General features: G+C 36.3%; 1 protein-coding gene across 2 annotated transcripts in view; it reads right to left on the bottom strand.

Annotated features, from left to right (window-relative positions):
- The window catches only part of LOC132092443 (BTB/POZ domain-containing protein 7-like), a 62145-nt gene that overhangs the window by 15643 nt on the left and 27940 nt on the right, over positions 1-18562 (bottom strand). For both annotated transcript variants that reach the window (XM_059498676.1, XM_059498677.1), the window contains exons 2-3: positions 14512-14728; positions 10725-11849 (exon numbers count right to left, since the gene is read on the bottom strand). In XM_059498676.1, the coding sequence (XP_059354659.1) occupies positions 10725-11849; positions 14512-14593 (1207 nt within the window). In that variant the 5' untranslated portion in view covers positions 14594-14728. The remainder of the gene's footprint in view (positions 1-10724; positions 11850-14511; positions 14729-18562) is intronic.

Genomic DNA, 18562 nt, shown 5'->3' with positions numbered 1-18562 from the left:
AGAGATGAAAATGAGAATCGGAGAATGAAGGAGCCCCAGAGAGGTGTTAGGTTCAAATTCTCCATGACCTTTCAGACAAGCTGTAACAGACACAATCATTATAGAGCTGACAGTCTATCATAGTCTTAATGGAAAACACCACCAGCAATCTGTGTTAATAATAATCAGAATGGTGCCTTGGGGCCAGGTAAGGTTCCAGTTCTGAGTTTGAAACACACTCTAAAAGGACGTCTGACTCAACCTCTCGCACAAGCATCAAAGCACTGTCATTTCAAAAGGACTCTCTCTCCAAGGATATCAGTATTAGACCTGTTCTCTCTAGGATCAGAGGTGTTGAGGTGATCCTGTTTGTTACCCACAAGATGGGTTAAGTTGTTACTTCCTGCCTTTAAATTCAGTACAAAATGTGAGTTTTTCTTAATGTTCATGTAACAAGATAAAATAAAATTGTTCGAGATGCACAATTTATCAGTATCATACTGACATTAGAGATTTATTTAATTTGTGCCAGTCAATATTACATTTTTAATGGGCATGCTCATTTTCTCTTTTTACATGGAAATTAACTTTGCCATCATCTAATGGTCTCTTAATGTTCATCTTAAAAAAAAAAATGCTAATAAATAAATAAATTATATTTTTATTATATTTATCAATTCTTTAAATAATTTTCATATTAAACATGTTGCAATACCCAATTTAACAAAAATATTGATTTTAGTGTTCAGTGTTTTATTTGTAATGAATTTAGACAAAGTATAGAATCTTAATAATCAGTCATATAAGTTAATAGTTATATCACAAAATAGGTATCTAGAATTTAATCAGTGCATCCCAAGAAATGAAATGCCTTCAGATAAAATAAATCTGTTTTCTACATATAAAGCATGCCAGAATACAGAACAAACTAATTAAATAGCTGATGATTTTTCCTCATTAGTATATAAATCACATTCACAATATGAGATTAGCATTTACACTCTGGAACCAAAAAATAAATAAAAATAACCCAAAATACCTGTGGTATTGGATTTTTGAAATGCTCCTGCTGCCCAATTTTCATTGCTAGATAATGATGAAATATCAAAGCATCCTTTTAAAACCATTAAACTTAATGAACAGTGACACAAGACTTCAAGCGGAACAAAGAATGAAAAATACAAATGAACATACTGAAACACACAAAAGGTTTTCAGTTTGTGAATAATTTCTCTCTTTATCCCCAGATGTCTCTTTCTCAAATGAGAAGCAATGAATTTTTTAAAGGTGCTGAGAACTGGAAGATATGTGCACAGTTCTCCGTAGCTTCCAGCCTCCAGTCCCATTGATGCAGCATTTCATTTGCACTACAGAACAGACTTATGGTACACCACGCTGTCAGTTAATGTTATCATCACAGGTGCAGTGTCACGCTCAGCCCTGTGTCAGTTCAGTCACAGCACGAACCCTCACCAGAACAGACTCCTTAAACTCAAAGTCGGTCTATTTCCATCACACTGTTTGAAAATGGTCTCGTGCCAAAGCCGGATACATAGACCACCAATTTGCATCATCTCATCTACCCTGTGAGATACTGATTAGATGCAATTTTTCCCCCTGAGGTCCACTTTTAAATTTAGCCAGGTTTCCTGCACCAAAAAACCGTCATTTAGTTTTACAGGATCAATTACTACCCTCTCTCTGATCCTTAGATTTAAACAGGCTGTTGAATATGAGACTTCTATATGTAAATGATCACCGTTATTATTATGACAGTACTCAGAGGTTACCCAATGTCATTCATTAGGTTGGGCCCAATGTATGTTAAGTTACTGAATAACTCTTTTGAGGCAAATGTGGGCCTAATATGTTGTCACAAGAATGTGCAATTGAACATAACCATGCTGATTTGAGCAACTGAGTAAGCTTTTGCAACTTACTATCAATAAATGGTTCAGCTGTCCTAGGAAGGAAGCTTTGTGTTGTGAATACTGCATTAAAGAATCATTCACCTAAACAATTCAGATATGAATTATTCACCCTGCAGCCAGTTTAAATGCAGAACATCATAAATCACAAAAAAAAAACGCCATAAAAACACAAAAGTAGTCAAGAGCCACGTACAACAATTCAAAAGTTCAGGGTCAGTATGATTAAAAAAGAAGGGAAAAAAACACTTATTCAGCAAAAATGTATACAATTATCCAAAGTGATAGTAAAGACATTTCTAATGTTACAGTCTTTTGGTCAATATTTTGTTTTATTGAACTTTCTATTCATCCACAAATCCTGAAAAAACTGAGAAAGACATTAAGCAGCACAACCCTTTTCAAAATTGATAATAAATTATTCTTGAGCACTAAATCAGCATATTAGAATGATTTCTTGGCAAAACTTTTATTTAGTACTTGCCAATAGTAATAGCTGCCATTTTATTAAATTAAGGTAGTGTGTTTAACATTTTCAGGAACTGTCAACTCCACTATCAATAACATCAATTACATGTATAATTAAACTACAGCTGATCACTAAGGTGTCATTAAACGAAATTCATTTTACTCTTTTCGTGAGTCATAGGAGTTGGTTTGATTAGTTAAGCAAATACAGATAACTAAGTCAACAATGCACTGGAAAGACTTTGTTACTTTCACTGCTGTTATCTGTTCAGAGTTTCTCTTGAAGTCAATTTCCTTTCACAGTACAAACAGAGAGCAATAAGAAGGGTGTTTGGCACGACTTTCTAAAAACTGGGGATAAAATAATTTTGTTGTGATGATGATGGTGCTTTTATTTGACTGACACATGCAGGCTGGGTGAACATACAGCATTCTTGTGCATACATCAGAGGCTGATAAAAGCAACACTGTAAAAAAAGTCCGTAAAAATACAGTACAATATACCATAATAATTTAAAGGAATTGTCCGTATTTTCTTTTTACAGGTGTTTCTCCGTATTTTTTTAAATTACGCTTTGCATTGTGGGTACAAGAAGCTCAGTCGACAATCGGCGCGAAACCAGTGCTTGAGCAGGCGCCATTATTCACGAAGATAGTCTCGGTCAAAATCTCATTTTAAAGTCGGATTTAGGATTTTGAGAATGGTTCTTACTCTTCCTTAGTAAATTATGTTTTGTTAAATGTAACAAACTGTAACTTTAACTTAGTTGCTGCCTGGCTTGTTTGGCAAATGGATGTCGGAGCCGTCGCATTCAACATTTTCAGCATAACGTTAAGTTACCGTCTCATCTTACACTTCTAAAGTTATACAGCGTGGAGGTACGTGTTACAGTACTCACTTTCAGTTTTATAAATAAAGGTTTATTAACTTTTTATTGTTGTTAATGCAGTGTAACGGTTTTTTTTGTTAACGAGCATCTCGTAAAGCATCTGGAATATTAACGTTACTGGGGTGATATTTAGCAGCTGTGATGACGTTAAATTTGAAGTGCCGTAACTTACAACTGTGTTTAGAGCGCTTTATGTCTTCAACAGGAGCTGGCAGAGTAATGGGCAAGAAAAGAAGACACCATTAACGTTATGACTTTTTATTTAAAAGAGATTATACGACCAGGAGTAGATCTGACATCACTGAGTTCTTCAAGAATAACACACCTTTTCTGCTGAACGAGGTAGGTTTAGACATTTTATCGGCTTGTTTATGTTAAACACACACACACACACACTCGATAAGTTAATTCTGTAACTTTACTGGCACACTGTCCGTGAACGCACACGTCGTGCACGCGCAGAGAATGCCGCTTCAGAGAGCGCGCCAGGAGGGCATCGAGTTCTCTCTCACTTACACATACAAAAGCACGCAAAATTGTCAAAATGAGAATTTTTGGCGAGTGAGAGTCTTAAATAAGTCTTGACTGATGTAAAGAGTTGGGTCTGTGTCAGATGTCCGTCGATGTGAGTCATGATTTAAAGGGACAGTAGTTCATGACATTCATGGGTTTTCTTTTCATTTTCTTTTCTAATGACAGGTCATAATTGCTGCTGTACTTTGCATCCCAATCACCCCCTGCATTCTTATCATGGGTTTGTATTCTGTTTTATTTATTAAGTTTTTATTTATGAAAGCATATGGGTAGCAAAATTCAATTAGAAATTTAATATGCAAAATGGCAATGCAATATGTAAAAACGGCAATGTGTTTCTGTATTTTAATGTACATTTTCCCATACAAATGTTTAATATTTAGTGCAAAATGAAAAATCTATGATATAGTTTACATTTGCCATTTCCTACACTAGTTTTAATATGCAAAATAAAAACATTTTAATGCTTTATAAGTTGCAAAATTCAAATGAACATATATTACACAAATTGATTAGATATGGTTAATATGTCCAAGCAAAAACTGTAGTAAAATTATCATTTAAATGCAGTTTTTCCTAAATAAATTTTGACTTGGGGGTAGGACACTTGGGATTGCATTTTCATCATAATACAGCGTGATAATTGTAGCAAAATACAGTGAGAATTTCAGAATGCATTCTGAGCCAAAGGTGCTGCAAAGTGGTGTTTTAAATTTCTATTATTCTTAGTGCATTGAAGAAGTGGATTGACACTTACATACAAGATGTTTCAATTGCATTTTCACTTAATACCTCACGATGAATAAAAAGTCAATGTGGATTTGAAATGCGTTTGAAAATGCAACACGCCCCTGGCCTGTCAATCGTTAGGCTACATCAAGGTGGGGCTCGGCAACAGGACACACAATAAGTCAATATTCAGTCAACCAAACGCTCTCCACACTGACTTAAACTAAATTCATTGCCGGGTATTAAATGAAAATGCTATTGAAACGACTTATATGTAAGAGTCAATGCATTTAAGAAAAATAAAGATTTAAATCATTTTGCTGCACATTTGGCTCAGAATGCATTCTGAAATTCTCACAGCATTTTTGCTACAGTTATTATGAGGTATTATGATTAAAATGTGTTCTACCCTCAAGTCTAAATGCATTTAGGAAAAATGTCAAAAGCATGTCAAAAATTTTGCTACAGTTTGTGCTTGGACATGTTAAACATATCTAATCAATTTGGGTAATACATTTTAATTTTCATTTTGCAACTAATAAAGTGTCTAAATGTTTTTAATTTGCATATTAAAACTAGTGTAGAAAATGGTAAATGTAAATCATATAACAGAATTTTCATTTTGAACAAAATTTTGGACACATGTATGGTGAAATGTAAATTAAAACACAGAACTACATTACCATTTTACGTATTGCATTGCCATTTTGCATATTTCAAATTGCTACCCATATGTTTCCATATTTATTTACCATTAGGGATGTTCAACACTAACAAAGTTAACTGAATAAACAACTCAATGTCAGTGATGTTGTTTGTGTAGGAAAGATTTAATCAATGTTTGGAGTTGCTTTCTGAATTTACAATGTGTTATTGTTATTGGTGATTCCAGGTTGCTGTCATACAAGTTACCATGTCCTCCCCCATTGAGACATTCCCTTTGTTTTATTTTAAACATAAACATCAGGAAGGAGAATGGCACCTATGCTGGAATTCATACAAATGTAAGGAACATATCTAATGAAACTGTGTATAAAGCATTTTATGTTGCCTTTTAGTGGAAAATAATCAAAGGGTTAGTTCAGTAAAAAACAAAAATTCTGTCATTAATCACTCACCCTCATGTTGTTCCGAACCTGTAAGACCTTCGTTCATCTTCAGAACACAAATTAAGATATTTTTGATGGAATCTGAAAGCTTTCTGACCCTGCATAGACAGCAAGTACTCTACCATGATCAAGGCACAGAAACATAGTATAAGGACATTGTTAAAATGGTCCATGTGACTTTTTTTTTAATTTTACAAAAATCACTTTTTTTTTTTTTTTAATAAAAAGAATACTTTTTGTGTGCAAAGTAACCAAAATTACAACTTTATTCAATGATTTATCCTCTCCTGGGAGAGTCTGCCGCCATTAACTAGAGTACCACTACGGATGCGTGTGCATTAATTTGCCAGTAAACAAGGTGCAGCGCATGCAGGGTCTACGTCAACAGCACCACACACATTCCTCATGGGTCAGAGAGCTCTCGAATTTCATCAGAAATATCTTAATTTGTGATCTGAAGATAACTGAATGACTTAACAGATATTTTATAAGCAATGTTTAAACTGGAACTTAATAATTCAATCTCAACCTGTTCTGCATGTTATTCTGTACTTTTTCATTCATTTTAATTTCTTGTCATTAACAGTCTTCCTGTGAAGAAATCCTGAACGAGCATCCAAGGTTCAGGTGAAGGCAATCTACGCTTCCAAGACTCAAGTATGAACTACTTCTAGATTCCGTGTAAATTTTAGTTTTTTTTTTCAAATCTCAACTTAGGACTTGGACTAAAAATGCAGCAAAAGAAAAAAAAAAAAAAAGTAGTTTCCTCAAACGGGCACATGGCAAGAGATACTAAATGCACACAAACACTTGGAGCCCTGATCTTAATTTGGATTGTATAGTTTTCTTTGTTTAACATTGAAATGTCTGGCATGAGTGCATAAATCTTTCTTCTTTATTTTCAAATGCTGTACAAGAAAGTTTTTTATTTATTTTTCGATGTCAATTGTAGATGCAGATAATTTAGCATGAATAAGAGGTTAGTAATCTAACTAGGGTTAGTTCACCCATAATATTATATGAATAATCCCATTCCAGTCCTGTTAGACTTTTGTTCATTTTTGGAACACTAATGAAGATCCTTTTTAATTAAATCTGACTGCTGTACTGTATTGGACGTTGAAACGGTAGTTGCATAGGCTGTCAATTGAGCGACAGAAAGCACAGAGATTTCATTAAAAATACTCTTCATTTGTGTTTCAAAGATGAATGGAAATCGTATGGATTTGAAACCGTATGAGGGAGAATAACTGATGACAAAATTCACATTTTGTGCTTTTTAAATAATGTTGTGTTCTAAAATGGTGTCATTTCACTTGACTATTGACTATAAGTCTGTAGCAATTTTTAATGATAACAGCTCTGTCTTTGTATTAATTTTTACCCCATGTATTTGAAAATGTATTCTTTGTGACCACTATTTGGTGCAACACCAATATTGTACAAGTACCTGTTCATGATTTCTTTTTTCTGCATGTTGCTGTTTAAACTAAAAATTGTTCTATAATACAAACATTTTCAATGGTGCTTTTCACATTGTTACATTGATGTCATAATATTTTTGTCTTCACCTGTTTAAGGCAAATAAAAGCTACTGAATGCATTTTTAAGAATGTTCACATGAGGTAAAAATAAACCATGTTCAATTTCTCCATATTAAGCTGGGCTTATTTGCTACAGAAGAGGCCTATGCTAAAAAAATTTTTAAATCTCTGCATAACGGATTTTCCGTTTATGGTACGGAAGAAAATGTTAATCTACAGAAATTTCCATTTTAATGTTGAAGGAAGTGTCCGTAAATTTAACAGAAAATGTCCTGGTAATTTTCTGCCTGTACATTATCCGTTTTTTTACAGAATTTTTTTTTACAGTGAAGATACAGTGCGATCACTACGATCACAATTTCAGAAACGTCTTGTTGTTCCTCAGTCTAAGATAAAGTCTAGAGGGGATCGCGCATTTGCGCTAAATTATGGAACCGTTTACCTTTATATATAAAGGGACCTTCCTACACTCAGTCAGTTTAAAAGCCATCTGAAAACATATTTTTTTATGATAGCGTTCGATTAAGATAAGTGTGAAGGGTGCTAGTGTCATTTATTTCATGTTTTTTGACTGTTTTATGATGTTTATACTACCTATTTTGATTTATGGATATGCATTTTCTTTTATTTGTTTTTTTCTTTGTTCATTGTTTTACTGCTTGTACAGCACTATGGTCAACTTTGTTGTTTTATTCAGTGCTTTATAAATACATTTGAATTTGAATTTGAACTCTCTCATGCATCCTTATTCTCAAAGACAAGTCCGTCTGTTGTTTCTTTGTAAAAGTGTCTATTTTTCCCCACATTTAAACAGACAAACATAACGATTTACTGCAATTAAATTCAACTTGTGAGAAACGAAGGACATTCATGGAAAGTCAAAAAATAATTCTTCATACACAACAGTTATTGGTGTCTGTGTATCCCTACCATGTCTCACCTTTAAGTTAACAGCTTAGGTTTAACAAAGAGGTTAACAAGATCCACAGCTGCAGGAGCTGATTTCCTGCAGTTAGTGTGAACAAGAGTAATTTTCCTCAGCGGGAACAGAGTTGGTTCTAGACCAATGGGTGGCTTTTTATCTATGTGTCAGCACATTAATTATCTTTGCAATGTACCAACCACTGGCCGGCTGCTGACTGGGTGTTAAATGACTATTGTGCCTCCATTTCCTAGAGGTCACTGCCACGTTTATCTCCCAACGGAGGCTATCAACACACATGTAATGAAATGACCTCAATGACTGCCTGTGTTCAATGTGGAGTACTCCATCTAGGTCTTTTGTTGACTGACGGAGACCCTGACTAGCCCTAATAAAGTAAACAAGCAAATACAATGATGTCAGTAACGTGAACTCATAAGATATGTGCATTGAAAATCTCATGCAACACTACATTGTACCATACAAAAATAGCTGTTGAAAACTACCAGGACGAGCAGCTGACAAGGTTTCTGAGAATATCTAGTTAAGTTTGTCAAAAATGAATCAAATTAAATCAAAGTCAGGGTTACACAAGCAATTTGTACAGAATTGCCATGTTTTATGTCAGTGGGAAAAGCAAGGGTTGATGTAGCAAGTGGTACAGCATGTTCTGGAAGAAAACAAGTCCTCCTGAGCTCATCATCAGGCTATGCTGACAGGACTGAATAGGATCGCTATCTGTTACAAACCACAGCTGTCCAACGGATCATAAAGATCAGCTGACACTGATGCTGCAAACCTGTGCTATAGAGTGAAACACGGGTAGCTCTCTGAAAACCTCTCTTAGCACAGCACAGCACAGCAGAAGCCCATCACTTGAAACCTTTTCCCTTGTTATTTCGGTTTATGTCATTACTTGGATAATTGTGATTACACTGTATAAATTAAATTCCCCGTATAGTTCGGCAAATAAAAAGACAAACAACGTGATTTTGTTTTTATTTAATATGGGAAAATTAAAATGGTGATTTTTTTATATTAAATATTTTTTACTTCATGACAAATTTCACATCCATAAAGGCAAGTGGTCTGAAAAGAAACTTATCCAGTTCAAGAATAAAATGACTTTATATTGAAACAATACAAAAAGGACAGCCGCGTAGTTCTACACTACTTTGGACTTCTACAATTACTTAAATTCCTCCATTCAATTTCGCTTTAACTACAAGTATACCGTGTTTTTAATTGGTGAATTATTATTGATTATTATGATCGATTGTATTTTATTTTCATTACAGGCTTTATGCAATGTGATCTTTAAAAAACAGCTATGACCTGCGTTTTATATTGATTTACACACATGCTGGCATCTGTTTTTAAACTAAAAGCTTTTTATATAAACTTAATATATTTAATATTTATTTCTGAATTAGATTAAATAATCAAAAGGAAAATTATAGATCCCATTTTATTGATATTTAAATTGTACAAGTTTGTTATGTAGGACTATTCTTGCATAAACAGGCGCTGTATTAAGCAGGACATAAATTACTGAATGAAAAGGCTTTCTGTTACCACAGGGTACAAATGTTTCTAAAGCAACCTCAGCGTCATTTCGCATCTGCTTAAAAACTAAGCTCAGAAAGAATCGATTCTGACATTCTCAATGATGCATTGATTTTTTTTCCCCCAACCTTAGTTGGTAAGGCTGCATGTATTTGATCAAAAACTAGAGATGCACCGTAATGAAAATTCTGGGCTGAAACGGAATATTCTGGATGCACTTGGCTTAAAACTGAAACCAAAACTGAAAATGCCATTTAATAATTCTGCATTATTTTATTGAATAATATAGTCATTTTGCAAGACTTTTCTATTTAACTCAATAATGTTACTGACACTGAATAAAAAAAAAAAAATTCAAGACAATAAAATAACTACACTTTTATTTAAAGTAACATTAAAATTGGACAGAAAATATATTAATATTAAATATTAATATATTATTTTTATTCAGTCCTATGCAACAGAATCAGATTTAACTGTTTGTTTGTTTGTTTTTTGAGCATGGAGCGGAGCGCCATATATTTTCGGCAAGCATTTTCAGCCATTTCTTTCCTTTTGGCCTAAAAAAGCTGTACCCTGCAGCAAATATCGACAGTAGGAAAAAGACATTTGAATCCAGAACCCAAACCACAACTTGAAAGGGGTGACCTATTCTTCTACATTCTGCCATAGTTACACAAAGGAAAGTTAACAGTGTTTAATGTAAGGCTGCTTCAGAAAAAGTTGACCTTGAAAGATATTTATTTCACTTTGGTCATCAAGTACTCACTCCTAAAACAGGACCAATTCTACAGCCCTGTCTTTCTAAATAAAATAACTATAGGTGGAAATTAATTAGAGTATTAAGAGGAGAGCAAAGGTTGCAGTGCTTTGTTTTTGGGTACATATGGTAATCTCTGACAAACAATCCCAACGTGAGACGAATAAACTAAAGCAACCCCACCCTGTTCCTCCGGTCTTCCCTTGACAGCTTGTGAATTAATCAGGCAGTAAACAAAGCTGGGGGAGCGAAAGAGAATGACAAAAAAAGGGATAAAAGAGACGATAAGACTTACCCTGAGCTAGCATGCTGAACTCCAAGAAGAGGGCGATGTGGTAGAGCTCCATGGCCTCTTCGGCCCGACTAATGCACCCTCTTCCAGCCACCAGCGCCTGAACTTCACCCAGACTGCCTTCAGAAGGGCTCCCGCGCAGCACTAGTGAAAGATCCACCGCATCGGTGTACATGCAGTGCAAGACCACACAGGCGTATTTTTTGGGAATGATGGATTCGTCGAGGATAATACGGGTAGGGGTTTGGAGAGTTCGCTCGGTGATCTCCTCCCCCGAGCGGATGCGTCGTTGCAGCAGGTTGCGGAAGAATGGCGAGCGGGCTGAAAGCACGGCCTTGTGGGCCCTTAGCTCCTCATCAGGAGAGCTGAGGTTCACCCCTGCGTTTCCACCTCCTATGCCACTAGGAGCAGGTCCACCTGCTCCGAAAGCCTCAACCAGCTCAGAGTCCGAGGTGAAGCTCAGCAGCGAGTCAAAATACGGCATGTGCTCACAGAGGTTTCGCATGTCGGCTTCTAAGGAGTTGGGCGTACCGAACTCCTCACTCAGTCTGACCAGCACATCAACATTCTGCAACCTCACGTCCTCTGATCCCAGCTCACCTGTATAGAGGTAATGCAGCAACGAGGAGAACATGGGCGCATCCATGCCTGCCGTCCCAACATTCAACAACACCTCTGCCCCGTAACCTGGCGACGACGAAAGCAGGGTCTTGAAGAATGGGCAGCGGGCAGCCAGAATGGCTCGGTGTGTTGGGAAGCAGGAATCCTGGAAGATCAGGTCCACATCAGTGCAGTACTTGTGCTGATAAAGGTTAGCTAAATCACGCTGCAGGGTGCGAGCCTCAGGGCGGGCTAGGCCCGCCTGCAGACTGAGCTCTTTGAGGGCTGCCGTGCCATCATATTCCTCCACCAGGGCATTGACGTCACGCACATCCCACCCCGAGAGGAGCTCGCGCATCTGCCGCGCATGATCGGCAGACCGACTGGACTTGCGTCGCTTAATGAATCTCCTTTTGAGGGTGGCCAAACCGGAGCTCTTTTTCTTTTTGTCCTGAGGTTTTTCAGGGCCATGTTCTAGGCTGTAGAGCTTGGACTCGCCGCCATAAGCCTGTGGTGCATAGGAGGCGCCTGGTGACAGAAAAGAAACACATTGTGTAAGAGTCTGGGAGCCTTCAAAGTTGCCAGCAGGAAAATATGCATTGTGATGTCTGCTGAGATTATAATTAATGTTTATTCCAAATAAGTACAACACCAAAGGGTTTTAATTTTTGCAAGAGCTTCAGAACAAATCTGAAATATATTTTACTTTTAATGACTTTGGACTAGGGCTGCACGATGTGTCGTTTAAGCATCGATATCGCGATGTACGAATCCACGATAGTCACATCGCAGGATGTGCGATGTAGGCTGTCGTAGTTGATCCGTTATTCATTAACTGTACGGGCCAGCTACTCACCTGCCCTTGACGAATGTGATTCGTGGATTAATTGCACAGCTTAACCATCATAGAGTGAAAGTTTATAATTGACAGGACTGAAAACCACATGCAAGTTTAACAGGGCAGAGAGAGAGGGAGTGCGAGAGAGACAGAGAGAGCGAGAGAGACAGAGAGCGAGAGAGAGCGAGAGAGACAGAGAGAGAGAGAGCGCGCGAGAGACAGAGAGAGAGAAAGCGCGCGAGAGAGACAGAGAGAGAGAAAGCGCGCGAGAGAGACAGAGAGAGAGAGCGCGCACGAGAGAGACAGGGAGAGAGAGCGGGCGCGAAAGAGACAGACAGAGAGTATATTAGAAGTACCATCAATGTTTATAGAAATGTATATGGATTTATTTTGCATGTAATTTTTTTTTCTTATGAATATATATGTATTTTTGTTTTGTTTGTTTATATTCTATGCTATGTACAATGCTTTGGCAATATGTACCTTTGTATGTCATGCCAATAAAGCAATATGAATTGAATTGAGAGAGAGAGAGAAAGAGAGACCGAGAGAGAGCAAGCCGTTTTCACACAACACGAGCGCTGTCTTGCTCTCTCTCCCTCCCGCAGATTAATCAATTGACACGATGGTGTCGATGTTTAAATCATTTAAAATGAGAATGTAAGTGTGCTCACCCCATTTTTGTTTGTAAGAAAAAATATCGCAATATATATCGCAGAAAAATAAAATATCGCAATGTCATTTTTTCCCAATATCGTGCAGCCCTACTTTGGACTGATAATTAACTAAGTAAATTTACACTACAACTGGATTGAACTCAAGTTCATATAATTGTCTCTCTATAACAGCAGTCAAAGTGATGTTTGTGGACAAGACTTTACTTAATCTGTAGAAATTAAAATATGAATTCAAAATATTTAATTCCATTTTTTTATATTCATATATTCTTATCATCCCTTGAAGGAGTACTGCAAATAAACATTCAAATTTCAAAGAGTAAAGTATGCATCATTAAAATAAGATGAGACTATAAAAAATGTATATTTAAATGCAAAGTCAGCAACACCAAAGCTCCCATAAGTATATCGATGAAGAGCTTGCGTGCTCGAAACGTCATTACATACGCAATGCGATAGCTTTTTAATAATACATTTTTTGGATACTTTTGGGAGCTTTGGTGTTCCCGACTTTGCATTTAAATATTTTTCCACTTGTTTCTTGGTCGAGCACCCAGTTGAGATTGATTTGCGTGTTTTTGCCTGCTTTTTTACTATAAAAAATGTATCCTTATAGAGAAATGTAAGTGGTATTTTGAAATGAGATGTTTTTAAAAGAGTAGAGTGTAAACACTTAAAATAATTGGAAATTAAAACAAATTCAAAAAGCTGGATTTTTTTTAAACAGTGCATGTAAAACATTTTTTGATGTAGCATTTCATAAACAATTCCAGTGTCAAAAGGAAAGTATGTATCCCCAAACCACTTAATGTGCACTTTTAACTTTCCCCCATCTAAATCTCTAAATTTTCACCTGCCAAAAAAGGAAACTATGAAGTCATCTAATGTCCTCCCCAGCATGGCTAATATCTCCCTGATGACACTTTGTGTCTCAATCCAATGTTCCATTTCTCATTGTAGACCCACCGTCATGCGTGGCTTAGCATTTTGAAAGCACCATTACTTTACTGATCTCAAAGACAGCAAAGTCATCAAAATTTTCACATCAGAAAATGCCATTAAAGCCAGACTCTGTGGGATACTGAAGGAAAAAAATTACAAAGCAACTGCTGACAGTTGTGATACAATTTCCAAGCCTTTAAATAAATGAATACAGACAAGATGCTACAGTGAAAGAATATGAAGACTGTCCCAGTTGGTGAAGTCAATAATTTAATGAGATTCTATTTATCTCTGCTGTTGAACTGCCTCTGAATGAATACCGTTCTTTGTTTTTGGTTTGTTTGTTAAAAAAAAAAATATATATAATATATATAATATATATATATATATATAATATATATATATATACGTATATATATATAAAAAATATATATATATATATACACACACACACACACACACACATATATATATATATATATATATATATATATATATATATAAAAAATATATATATATATATACACACACACACACACACACACACATACATATATATATATATATATATATATATATATATATATATATATATATATATATATATATATATATATATATATATATATATATATATATATATACCGTATATTATAGTCAAAAAAAGAACAACTTTTTTTTTTTTACTATGAACTACAAATGTCTCTGAAATAGTACTGAAATGGGAGTTTACCTATGAAGGTCTGCTGGGTCTGTGGGTTACCCCCGAACCGAGGGGAGCACGAGTGAGAGTAGCTGGAGGCATTCACACCCATCCTCTCCCCCCTTCTTCCTCCTCTTAGTCACCCTGCTGGATCATTCCATCGGAGCGCTGACACACTGAGTAGCTCACGGCTCTGCTCAATCAGACCTGGATGAATGTGGCGACACTGCAGCCATGTCCGTCATTCCTGGGAAAGAGAGAGAGGTGGGGGTGGAGAATACATTAATCGTCAACAAGATGGAACGTCATGGATCTGGACAAACAAAAGATTAATATAATAATATAATATTAAACCATAATAACTCAATATTATGATATTTATGAATATTATATAATTATTAGAATTATTTTATTATTGTAATATTTATAATGAAATAAATACTACAATTATCGTAAAATATTATAATTAATACCAAAATATATATAAAACATTTATAATTAAAATTAATAATAAATAATAATTAAATTTATTTAAAGAAATGCAATCAGCTGTGTAAAACGGCTGTAATCTGAAAGGAAGGCAAATGAAACAAACAATACAAGCAAACCAAACAAACTACGTAAGCAGAGCTCTGATGGTTACTTCTGCTCTTGAAGACCATTACAATACTGCTGGAGGATTCTGACTTATTCAAACCCTCCCACTGATGTCGTGTTAATGCAATCTGACAGAGGCACAACTGGCTAGTTAACTCAATCTAAACAATGTCTACAGTGCTTCACATCTCTTTTTATTTCTCTGTAATCTCCTAATTTTTGCCTGTGACTTTGCTTTGGTCTTCAGTACTCAAGGCTACACATCCACCCCATCCGCACATGCATTATTTCTAGAAATGCAGACATCTTCCTTTGAACTGACCTGGCTGGCAACAAATTTAATACTGTTAGTTCTTTGCCAAATATGAATTTTTTGGGGAGGTGTATCCAGATGAAGAGCTATTGCACCATCCATATATTTGTGTTTCATATTACATTCCAACCTTGCGCTTCTGGGAACTCCTCATACGGGGAGCCTATAACAGTTTGGGGAGACATAAATGCTTTACATCCCCCACTTGTGACACTGAGAGTGGGCTGAAAAGAGAATAATTTTTCCAGGCTGAGCCAAAGGACACCAGACAAAGCCATCTTGAGCTTAACATACACTACTAAACCTACTAAACACTACTAAAGCACAGATCCCTCGTCTGCTGGCTCAGAGGTTTTCCTCTGACAGGGTGTGAACAAAGCTTTCTACAGTGGAAATGTGTTGCAATATGCATTCAGCTGATGGAAATCCCGTTCCTATGAATGTTCAGTTGCACAGAAATATATGTATCTGGTCACCATTTCTGTGCTTTGCAGTGACATCAGAGGGACAAGCATATGAAATCGCAGACTCCTGTTTGGCGTTTAGTCTCTTTCACGCTGTGTTTGGAATGTTCGCAACATCAAAGCAGCAGTTTTAATGCAAACAGCAGATTCTGTTGTTGAATCTTCAACATCAAAGCGCTGTGGCATTAATATTTAAACAAACAAAAAAGTTAACTTAGGGCTATAATTTAACTTCTGACCCGACCTTGAAATTATTCCAATTTTGCAGATATGCAGGGTATGCAATTAAAACCTGCCACCACCCAATGTGGTATGTTTTGAAAAGTGGCAGGTAATTTTGCTTATCTGCCAGCCACTGTGGCAGGAGACCTGCACAACATCTCGGATTGACACTGACAAGAAATGCCATTACAGCGGTTTCAGCTTAATGTCCACTGTGTGGATTTATAACATGAAAAAGGAGAGCTCTGCAGGTTCACTTCATTTTGATATCCCCTTTGGGGAAGTCATGGCCTAATGGTTAGAGAGTCTGACGCATAATCCAAAGGTCACAGGTTCGAGTCTCGTACCGGCAAGGATTGTAGGTGAGGGGAATGTACAGCGCTGTGTGTTCACGGTGTGTGTGTGTGCACTTTGGATGGGATAAATGCAGAGCACTAATTCCGAGTATGGGTCACCAACTTGGCCACATGTTGTGTCACTCACTAATTTGAAATATTGGTTTATCTTTTTTTTCACAATAATATACAAAGTAAATGACATGCAATGATAGAAGATTTTTATTATTAATATTAAAACAATCATTGTTTTAATAATTGCCCCAGTGCTACTGTGTTGTTTTTTTTCTAGTTTTATAATAAAAAAATAATACTTATAACAACAACGATGCTATTATTATTATACAGTCGCTAGTTAGTTAATAATGATTATTAAAAAGTAATTATTTAATCATATTATAATATTATATAAATGAGCTGAACTCAAAGATCTAAGACTTTTTCTATGTACACATAAGGCCTCTCTCTCAAATATTGTTCACAAATCTGTCTAAATCTGTGTTTGTGAGCACTACTCCTTTGCCAAAACAATCCATCCACCTCACAGGTGTGGCATATCAAGATGCTGAATAGACAGTATGATTATTGCAAAGGTGTGCCTTAGGCTGGCCACAATAAAAGGCCACGTTTATATCGTTTATATTGCTATAACTTCTTATTGGCTATTGTTCTAATAATGTTCTTTTTAAATAGGCTATTGTTAACTGAAAGGATCTGTTGTGGAGTGAGGGGAACTAAAATAGCATAGCTACGTCTACAGTGTTTATTATATTGTTTGTAAACATTTCGCGTCGGCGTAAAGAACACATACACATCAAATTTACAATTAAAATTAAGCCACTGTGAACTTGAAAAATATTGATGAATTTGTATTCACTCAGCAGTCAGGCACAGCCGAACCTTCCATCAGATGAAGTAGCTGTGCATTGTTTAATAAAGTTGCTTTAAACTACCAAAAACATCAGTCAAGGATAAAGCCTGCACTGAGGTATGCAGCAGGCTCATTATAAACACTCGGTGGTGAAAAATGATAATCACAGCGTCCGATGCAACAACTGTCTCTCAGTGTGAGTGACCGGAATGGAGAGGGAATAAATGAACAGTTTTTTAATGCTGCAGAGCTCCAGAGCAGACGCTGACACAGACAGCAGTTATGTAAGCAAGCAGAAGAGAGGAGCAGCTTTGCCAGATTAGGCAAATCAATAGGGAGCCTCTGCACCGTTGCTTCAGGGGAAAGTATTAATAATGCACCTCAAGGTTTTCAAACCGTCTAGGTATGCTTTCACCCAAAACAACATTTAAAGCTTAAGAAAGACAATGTTTTCTTTTATTCGGACTACAAATCTAAAGAAAAGAGACCACAGAGTGAAACATTGAGAAATGTGTGCCCTGTGCATCTGCAAAGCTCAAACTGGGTCACATAAATCAGCCAGTATATCGTTCATCAATTGCAAAGATGGTTTTCCTAGCTGCCTCTGACCCATCTTGATTCCCATTCTTACATCGGCTTCAGTGGAATAGGGACACTGATCCTTGATCAATGTTTTTCCTCTCTGGTTTAGAAGGATGAGAATCAGCTTGATAAAGAAAGGTCAGGGTTTAACAGGAGCACCTGTTTCAGTCAGGCTGTTTGAACGGACTCTTACTGTCTGAAACATTCAAGCATTGATTTTGAAATACTGCAATTTTTCTTCATCTCTGTCTATGCCTAAATGCTATGCAGAGAGAGGAGATTCAGCATATTATTCTTCAGCTTTACTATATCAGATGACAGGGGTTTCTATGTGGATCCTCCCCTGAAAAAGCCTGTCATCACCACTTCGGCTGGGTGTGCCCCATATGGTGGGTGTTTGTGGACTCGGATTAAATCAGGCCTGTGGCTAGAAACGAAGCAGCACTGCAATGCTTATAAAAAGATGTTCATACACCAAAACATTACACAAATCAACTCAGCACACCATAAAATGGGCTTCAGACATTGCAACAGTGCCTTAAAAGAATTCAGGTTTAATAAAAGTTAAGCTCAATCAACAGCTTTTGTGGCACAATAGCAGAAAAAAATAATTTTGACTTGTTCCTCTTTTTACAAGCAAAAATCAGGGTTACACTGAAGCACTTATAATGGCATTAAACGGGACCAATCCATTAAA

Source organism: Carassius carassius, chromosome 18 (assembly GCF_963082965.1).
Source record: "Carassius carassius chromosome 18, fCarCar2.1, whole genome shotgun sequence".
Lineage (NCBI taxonomy): Eukaryota > Metazoa > Chordata > Actinopteri > Cypriniformes > Cyprinidae > Carassius > Carassius carassius.
Note: the sequence above shows the minus strand (reverse complement) of the source record. Positions and strands in the feature narration are given on the sequence as shown.